This window comes from Nuphar pumila, chromosome 17 (genome assembly GCF_984573655.1).
Source record: "Nuphar pumila chromosome 17, dmNupPumi1.hap1.1, whole genome shotgun sequence".
Classification (NCBI taxonomy): domain Eukaryota; kingdom Viridiplantae; phylum Streptophyta; class Magnoliopsida; order Nymphaeales; family Nymphaeaceae; genus Nuphar; species Nuphar pumila.
In genome coordinates this window covers 65,364,527-65,374,705 of record NC_143265.1, presented here as the reverse complement: position 1 = coordinate 65,374,705, position 10,179 = coordinate 65,364,527, and the positions used below count along the sequence as shown (strand labels likewise).

Sequence of the window (10,179 nt, the reverse complement as noted above, 5' to 3'; positions counted from 1 at the left end):
TTTGAATGTTTACCGCAGTAAACAAATTCAAATGCATCTGAATATTTGGCAAAATTTTAGGGACACCTAAGGGCGCATTTCGTGATTTTTTTGGTATTTGTAATAAACAATAAATGCATGAAATGACGTGTGGACTGACTGACAAAAACAGAGACCTACTGAAAATAAGCAGAATTGAAATAAATGCTAAATTAATCCTAATTAATTCATGAAATGTACTAAATGAATGAAATAAAATGCAAATTAAATCTAGCTAACTACATGCATGTTAAAAATCATCAAGGAAGTATAATTATGTATTTTTATATATGTCGTTTTATGAGAATAGCTCAATCCATCCCTCGGATGAGCTCTTTCTTCAAACGACAACACGAATCAAACCAAAAGAATTATCATAGTGAAATCAATAGGAATGGAGGCTTACCTTGTGTTCTCCAGCGGTTTTGGAACTCCCAAAATGAGTGGCTACCTTGATAATGGGCTCCAGAGGGGCGTGAATCCAGAGGAAACCAAGAAAGAATGAAAATGGAATTCTGAAGTTCAATTCTCAAACAGGGCTCTCAGAGTGAAAATGCTAAATCCAAAAGAAGCTCCCCTAGGCTGGGCATGGGGCCTTGTATTTATAGAGATTTTTGGAAAATTTTGAAATTCAAAGAAGCTTAATCTGAGCCCTCCATGTGGCGCCATCTCAGAGGGTGTTGTCTTGGAGTTTGAAATTCAAATTCTGCTTTATTCTGGAAGGAGGAGAGACTTCCATGTGGCGCCATCTCAGAGCATCCTCATTGACATGTGTCAGAAGGAAAGGCAGAGGATTCAGATGGTGCCACCTCAGAGAGAGTTTGAAATTTACTTTTTCTGATGAAAGGAGATCTGAACATGTGGCAGTCCATGATGGTTCCATACCTGACAAGTGTCAGCCTACTGGAGGAGGTTCTTCAGATGGCGCCACCTCAGAGGGGGATTTGGATTTTAAATGGAGGTTGGCCCTAGAGGAATGGAGGGTGGACATGTGGCGCCACCTCAGGGTGGCTCCTACAATGCCATGTGGCAAGAGGGAGGAAAAGGAGGGAAGGGACATGTGGCGCCCTCATAGGCCATCTTGAAAAATCAGAGCTCAGGATTGTTTGAATTTTTGAATGGTTTGCTTTTTCTGTAGAAAGCCAGGAGTGACATGTGTCTCCTACTTTTCTGAGAGAAGTAGGGAGAAGACATGTGTCCTCTACTTTTTCTGAAGGAGTTAGAAGGAGACATGTGTCACCTGCTTTTTCTGAAAGAAGCAGAGAATGACACGTGGCAGAGGGGAGAGAAGGAGGGCCAAGCCATGTGGCGCCATCTCAGACAATATGGAAAAGGTAGGAGTTCAGGATCTGCGCCACCTATGAGGAGATTTGAATGTTTGAATTCTAGTTTTTCTGGAGAGAGCAGGAAATGACACATGGCATTTGCTTTTTCTGAGGAAATGAGAGCTTGACATATGTCCTCTGCAGGAGACATACTTCAAATGGTGCCACCTCAGGGGAGACAAGTTCCACTTTTTCTAGACAGGACAACCTATGACACTTGGCATCTCCTGGTAACCTTGGAATGACACATGGCGCATGATAGGATACCGACACATGGCAGATACCTGGGATGACATGTGGCGGCTTCTTAGGGTAGCCCCACACTGACACTTGGCATGGAAATGGGAGGAGAGAGAAAAGACAAGTGGCACCAATTCAGGGGACAAGGCTCCTATATTTTTGGGTTTTTCAAAATTCAAATTTTTCAAAAGAAAAGCTTGTGTGACACCACCTCAGTGTGGGTCTCACATTGTTTCTTTATTGAAATAAGGATAAAACAACTTCTTTTTGGAATTTTCATAAAATCTGGACTAATTGGTAAAACAGGAATTTTTGGAAAGAATTGGCCCCTGTAGGGCAATTTTATAAAAGGAAGATATTTGAAATTGTCAAAAAGGCAAAATCTGAGGTGAAGTGGCTGAAATCCATATTGAAAAACATCCAGATCGTTTTCCTGAGAAAATATTTTGAAATTCAGAGTCCTGGGGGTAAAATGGGAAGAATTGATAATTTTGAAGACCCAGGGTTTTGAAATCAATTTTGAAAAGAGTTGAAATTCTAATCTGGATTGAAAATTTTGAAATCAAGAGTTCTGGACCTCGAAATGACATGCTGTGCAGTGCAGTGATTTGAAATGCTCATGCAATGATATGCAATGTCATGTCTTATGAAATGCAATCTTGAACCAAGACTTGGAGCTGTCTGTCTCCTGTCAGGAATAAATTTTTGAACATCTGAGTTAAAATTAGAGAAATTTTGAGAGTTTCAGATGAAATTTAGAGTTTTGCAAGGTCCGGGCTCAGAAAATGACCATTTTGCCCTCCAGCGATTTCAAAGGCTGAATGATGATGTTTGGTGAAAATGTCGGGGAGGTGAGTGAAAATTTGGGGTGTTTACAAGGTGCAGTCTATCATGATATATATTTGGAGTCTTGAAGATTTATGATTTTTGGCCATCAATTTTTCAAACATTATAAAAACCAACCATGCCTTGAAACCAAACACTACATGACTTGATCCGTATAATACCTGGCACACAGATCTCATCTGTATGATCAAACTTTTAAAATAAAACAAAAAGAATTCATACAACCCATATAACATGCTTCATTTAGCATTCTCTCTCTCTCTCTCTCTCCATATATATATATATATAAACCTAGCTTGCCCAAACAATCGTGGCCGGTGCCACATGATGTTTTCCAACCAATCCTACATCAAAATGGTAGCAGTAGTATCTCAAATGAATGAGTTTTCCTATCAAACTTAAGTTTCGAAAATTTATTTGTTATTGATACTAAATCATAAATGTGTAAACTATGAAAAAAGTTTCCACTCGTTCACAATTAATTATTGGCATTCCTTGAGCATGTGATGAGCAATTTGCTTTAATTTCATGAAATTCATTTTGGCAACCATGACATTGCAAGAGAGACAATGGTCTACAGTTACAAGCGAAGTTTCAATGCATTCGCTGCAAAACTCTCACCGGAGGAAGCAAAAAGATTAGCTGGTTAGTATGAAACACAAGTACATTGACTATTGTATACACAATCAATTTTTCCAATAGTTTAACTTGTTTAATATACTATTACTTAATAATGTGCAGAAACTGAAGGCGTGACATCAGTATTTCCTAATTCCTATCACAAGCTTCACACCACAAGATCATGGGATTTTGTCGGCTTCCCTTTGAATGTAAAAAGGCAGCTCAAGTTTGAAAGTGATGTCATCATTGGAGTTTTGGACACAGGTAAGCATTAAAGGGTATTATGAATGTAAGCAATGGTTTGATTAGATATGCATAAGTTGTTCCTTGGTTTTCTAGCCAACTTGACCCAGTCACATTTGTTGCTCTTTTTTTTTTTGAAGCTCTTCTTCTTCTTCTTTTCATAAAATTGATTCTTTTCAAGAAAATGATGCCATCTTTCCTCATATAAACATAGGTATCAGCCCCCATTCACAGAGCTTTGACGACAAGGATCTTGGACCTCCTCCTGCTAAATGGAAGGGCACATGTGAAAGATCTGAGCATTTTAGTGGGTGTAACAAGTATGCTCTCTCTCTCTCTCTCTCTCTCTCTCTCTCTGATTCAATCAAAGATTTACACTCCCAACCTTCAATAATTAAATTGACACAGCAAACTCATCGGAGCCAACTATTATAGAATAGACAGACCCTTCACGCAACTTCAACCCTCTGATATACTATCTACAGTTGACACTAAGGGTCATGGCACCCACACAGCATCAACTGCAGCTGGTGTCCAAGTTCCAAACTCAAGCATGTATGGGCTTGCTAATGGCACTGCGCGGGGTGCAGTCCCTGCAGCTCGCCTTGCTGCATACAAGGTATGCTGGGAAGGCACTGGCTGCTCCGACATCGACATTCTTGCTGCCTTCGACGATGCCATTGCCGATGGTGTTAATGTGATCTCAATCTCCATAGGCGGCATAAACAATGGATACCTCAAGGATGCAATATCGATCGGGTCGTTTCATGCCATGAGTAAGGGAATTATCACGGTGGCGTCGGCCGGGAACGATGGCCCTGACCCTGGCATGGTGGAAAATGTGTCACCATGGATCCTTACGGTGGCGGCGAGTTCCAATGATCGGCAGTTCAGAACCAAACTTGCACTGGGCAATGGCATGCAGATTACAGTATACCTTTGGCTCTTCACTCAAAATTTTCTTCACAATCTTTTTTGATAGCTAGGTCGCTTGTTTTAGCTTATATATTAAGTTTGTTAATTTGGTTCTTCTTTTTAAAATGACAGGGCATATCATTAAATACTTATTCCCCGAATAAGAAATATTACCCACTCATCACTGGGGCCCAGGCAGGAAGCAGTTCAGGTGGCTACGGGCCATATCCAACGTAAGAACAACTGCATACTTGTATAGTCTTTGCGTTCCTCGGGAAAGTTCAAGATAATTTTTAGAAATTCTTGGGGTTCGTTTGCGCGTGTAGTGTATATATATATAAAATCTCACGTACACGTTAAAAGAATTCGCTACAAGAGGCAATCCTTAGGTTTTTGACCATAGAGATCCGATCCGAATGGTTATATTTGTCAAAAAATATTTTTCAAAAGTGGGTTGAAGATTCGCACCCTATAAAATGTCTGCAATAGGATTATAGCTTGTACTCATGATTGCTTAACAATTTGTTTGCAGTTTTTGTGATCAGACTCTAGATCCCAACAAGGTGAAAGGGAAGATTGTTCTTTGTGATTTGGTAAAAGGAGACCTTGACTCCAGTGTTAGGGACATTGGAGGGGCTGGAATCATCTTTCAGAGTTACAAAAGCCAAGACGCAGCTTTCCCTTTTGCTCTACCAGCAGTTTTAGTGGATACCAACAAATCAATGACAATAAATGATTACATCAATTCCACTGGGTAAGTAAATTGAAACTCGATCTCCTCACTTAAATTCCTGACATGGGTAACGGTTACAATGAAACCTTGAAGTGAGAGGCTTCCGTGCATTGACCACCACTATACATTAATCTTCACTCCCTTTTTGCGCAATTGCGTAGTTGTTGTTGTTGTTGCGCGGTGGCGTGTATCGTAGGTGACGATCCTTCTCTGTCAGCCTACAGCTCCTTCGTTCTCGGTTGGGCCCCTAACCTTGTTCATCTAGCTAATTCCAGAGGAGGATAGGGTTATTTGTGACACAAACCCATCCTTGAATATCACCCGAATTCGTATTTGGGAAGCAATTCGATGTCAATATAAAGTTAAGCAATGGAGTAGTCATATCTGGAACTCTAATTAAAGCCCACCCACGATATTTGGCCACATCAATAAGACTGCCAACTCTTGACAATGTTGTCTGCAATGGGAGACTGAAGCCAACAGACCTTCCAAAAACCTGATTTTGCCATCTTAATTATTCTCCAAAGCTCTATGAATTGCTATATTACATCACGTATATACTTGTTGCACAAAGATTGTTCCAAACATCATCCATTAAAATTGATTTTTTCCTCTATTTTTCTTGAAGGTCGCCTTATGCAGTTATATACAAGTTTTATACAGTTAATGTGAGCATTCCACAAATTGCATCTTTCTCATCTCGTGGCCCGAATACACTCTCACCAAGAATCCTCAAGGTAATGCAGTATTTTACATGCTTAAAAGGGAGAGCAAATCGGGTCATTGGCTGAGTAGGTACTCTGCCCAATGACTGGATGCCATGCATCCCCTTCTGTCCTCTAAATGATCGGATAGTGCTAATCATTGTTGCTTGATCTAATAACCATACCCTTGATTACAGCCTGATATCACTGCCCCTGGGCTAGATATTCTGGCCGCATATACACCATTATCTTCACTGACTGGGAAGAAGGATGACGAACGAATGGTTAACTATAATATAATGTCTGGAACTTCAATGTCATGTCCTCATGTGAGTGGTGCGGCTGCATACGTCAAGTCTTTCCACCCTCGTTGGTCTCCTGCTGCAATCAAGTCTGCTCTCATGACCACAGGTAAATTTGTTTTCTATTTTGTTTTATTTGATATTTTTCCTCTATAATAGTTGCTTTGCATTGACAATGATGCCTTAAACAAATAAAATACACACTAGTATCTGATTGTAGATGTATAGATCTAACTGTGGTTTCGTAAGTTTGATCATTTACTTCACTCAAAGAATTCTATAGTTGGTAGATTGCATCAAAATAGTAGTGTTGTTCTCTGTTTTTTTTTAATTTGCTTCGGTCTATAAATGTGTGAATTTGGAAATCCATTGATTTGCCTTTTGCAAACAAAAATATAATTAGAGATTCGCCAAATAACATGCCAATAGTTCTATATTGCAATTCATAAAAATAATCTGCAAAATGTCTCTGCTCTCTCCATTGAAATGAATACTCAATTCTCAACATGGTAGGTGCCTATTTTTGCCAATATAAGGGGGGGAAAAAAACCCCATGGCAGGTGCTTACAAATAGTTGCAACGAGGGCAGTTGTCATGCTATTTGATATGATGTTATATTCCATTGCAATTGCACATCTCACTTGATGGAGCTATCTATGTATGGCCCCCCGCTTTAACATTCTCATGGTTTCCAAGTGAGATGTACAAGATGGATTGAATACAACCCATGACCGTAACTGCTCTAGATGTGCCTAACCTTGGAAGTTGCTAACCCAGATAGCCCATTATGTCTGAAGATTCAAAGGTGCCTATACCATATCTTTAACCATTTTTCTTTCTCATTTCCAGCAAAGATGATGGACCCAAGGCTGAATGAGGACGCAGAATTTGCCTACGGTTCGGGTCTATTTGATCCAAGACATGCTGTTCACCCAGGCCTAGTGTATGACATGGACCAATTGTCATACGCCCAATTTCTCTGTAAAGATCACATAGACGGTGCTGCCTTGGGAATCGTGACTGGTGGTCAATATAACAACTGCTCCGCCATACCTGCCGGCCAAGGCTATGATGGTCTCAACTACCCATCGATGCAGGTCCAAGTTAACAATGCATCCGACCCTATCCATGCCATGTTCTATCGCACAGTGACCAATGTTGGTGCAACAACTTCAGTCTACAAAGCAATGGTCAATGTCCCAAGTGGGCTTAAGATCAGTGTCACACCAGAAACTCTCTTATTTAGCAGACGGGGACAACGTCTATCCTTTAAGGTAGAGGTGAATGGTGATCCTCTTGGCGCCAATCCTATGGCATCAGCTTCACTTGTTTGGGATGATTCAAAACATAAAGTCAGAAGTCCCATCGTTGTATATCAATTGGCTCCATTCCAAGGAATCACCCACATGTAAATGTCAAACTTTCATGATATTGAAATTACACTTTTACTTTATAAGAAGAATTGTTCTTTTAGTAATTATTTTTTCATGTAAAACTTATTTATGACTTATTTTGGAGAAGAGGCTCAAGGATGAGAAAAAATGCAGGCTTTATCTACCCTTTTTAATGTTACTTTTTTCTCTCTTCAATTATTACTTTCTTCTTCTTCAGTTTCCTAAATGCTTCATATTCAAATCTTAAAGCTTGCACTTGGAAATGAAACAATGCATGGTTGAAGTGTTTAGCCTGCACCCAATAAGTTTAGAGTTCAAATCCTATTCGTTATAAGTTTGAAACAGTAATTTATTTTGTAAATGAGCCGAGTTTGAGTTTGGCTTAGTAGGTTTATGTTGTAAATTCTATTATTTTCAACTATGAACAAGTATATATATATATATATATATATATTGTAAATGAACTAGCTTGTACTTTGCTTGTTTGGCTCAGGCTTTTCACGAACTCAACCATGGCTCAGTTCAATCAAGAAATGAGCTGAACTTGAACACCCTCTACAATCATGGATTATCATATGGTGTTTATATGTTCTCCAACAGTTGAGTTTTTCTTCAATCAGACAATACATATTGTTTTTATTTTTTAATTAATATTCTTTTAAGGAAGTAAAAAGTATGTTTTAGATTATGAATTTTCAAGATTTTGGTATGTCTTTAAATTAAGTGCTAAACATTAACGGATTATAATACTTTATATTGTAAACTTTTAAATGCATTGTGAGCCATCCCTTTCCACTTTTTGAAAAACATGTTGAGATGTAAAAACTTCACAACAGTTGGTCGGTTGAGGGACAATGGCAGATTAATGTAGCTAGACAACATAGTTTAGCCAACAGCTTCAGGATTTGCTGTGATCATTGGCAGGAATGAGGATCAGGAACAATAATGACAAAATAAGGTGAAAATACGAGAAAGATGGAGAGTAAAATATGACCTCTTGTTACTAGATATCGGCCACCCTTTTTGTGACCTGGCTGCCAGATCGCTATCACGGGGGGGGGGGGGGGGTGACCTTCCTCCAAGGGTGACTCGTTCTCCACGGCATGGCAAAAACTGATGACAATCTCCAATTGATGGGGTTTCAACTGGTTAGTCGGTGCTATTTTTCAACTCAATTGAAGTTGTTTTAGGCTTCCATTCACTCAAAATACTCTGACATGGTCGATTTACACATCTAAATTTTGAAATATCTTGTTTTACTTGGATAAAAAAAACCTAAATTCGGGTTTTCCTCCAAATGTTTTCTGCATTTTTTGACTTTAAGATACTTTTAAGGTTATTAGTAGCCTTCGAATCAAATTTCATCGATTTCTAATATGTTTATGGATTTTTCTTTCATTTTTCGAGGCATAAAAGGTTAAAACTTGGATTTTCTTCAATTTTTCAATAATTGAAGGAAAACCATAAACGCCTACATTTATTTCTAACATGCTTGCTCATTTCGAAGGATTTTATCTTTTATTTCTTTTTTTTAATTATTGTAATTCAATTTAAGGGTTATAATAATTCAATTAATGAAAAATTTACTTTATGCTTAGTTTAGAATGAATGAGCATATAGATTAGTTTTAATTTCTCATAATTAATCGTTGCACTTATTTTTCTTTTATTTTTAATTCACTATAAGAAAATACGAATAACACATGCACCATTTAATAAAGGGTAAATAAAACTAAGTAAAGTTCATATTTATGACTATAGTCAGAATATGAATAATACTTAGAATTATTATTTTTTATTAAAATATAATTCATTTTAAAAAATCATCATATTTCAAATACATTATCTTTCTTTATTAGAATCTAAAATAAAGATTAAATCAAAGTATATTCACGGCCATAGTCATAAATATATAAAAATTTAATCTTATTTTAATTCTATAAAGGCACAAAAATTAATTTCATTCTTTATTGGAATTTAAATAAAGATTAAATTAGAATATGTTTGTGACCATTGTCATGAATATATTAAAGTTTTTATCTTGTTTTAATTCTATTAAATAATGAAATTTGATTTTAATTCCAATTTTAAATAATTTTTTTTTAAATACATTCATCATTTAAGATAGAATTACATCATTATTTTCTATTTTTCAAAATTATTCAAAACATTTTCAATGTCAAAGTATTTTCCAAGTGATTTTTGAAATAATTTTCATTTCTAAATTCAAAGTTATTTCTCAATTTCCAATTTTCGATTCTTATTTTCAATTCTAACTTTCCATTTTTGAATTTCTAAATTTAACTTTGAAATTCATTTTCAATTCTAAGTTTTAAATTAAATTTCTAAATTTCAAATGTTGGTTTATTTTAATTTTAAATATCAATTTTATTTTCCATTTTTGAATTTCAAATTTTTACTCTGAATTTTACTTCAAGTTCAATTCTTTATTTCTTTTAAAGTTTTGAATTATATTTTCACTTCAAATTCAATTTCAAATTTTCCATTCTAAAACTTCAATTCTTAATTTGGAATTTCATTTCAATTCTCAATTTTTATTCCAAAACAAATTTCGAATTTCCTTTTTGAACTTCTAAATTCTAAAATTCTAAATGCAATTCTTAGTTTGATTTCTGACTTCAATTCTTAATTCAGAAATCAAACTCTAATTTCGATTTTCTATCACAATTCAATCCAGATTTCAGATTTCAAAATTTAACTTTGAATTCAATTTCAAAAACTTTGAATTCAAACTTTTAATTCAAATTACAAATTCTCAATTTCAATTTCTGAAACTTTAAAATCATCACTTAAAGGATCACTTGGAAAATTCAGATTT

General features: G+C 36.4%; 1 protein-coding gene across 1 annotated transcript; it reads left to right on the top strand.

Moving 5' to 3' along the window:
- The first annotated feature begins 2,998 nt into the window (after positions 1-2,998).
- Positions 2,999-7,359, top strand: LOC149812067 (subtilisin-like protease SBT4.14). Its single transcript, XM_089992968.1, has 9 exons — positions 2,999-3,074; positions 3,171-3,314; positions 3,508-3,613; positions 3,702-4,224; positions 4,341-4,441; positions 4,741-4,962; positions 5,570-5,678; positions 5,843-6,056; positions 6,797-7,359. Exons 1-9 carry the CDS (start codon positions 2,999-3,001, stop codon positions 7,357-7,359), a joined length of 2,058 nt encoding a protein of 685 aa, XP_089849094.1.
- Positions 7,360-10,179: the final 2,820 nt, after the last annotated feature.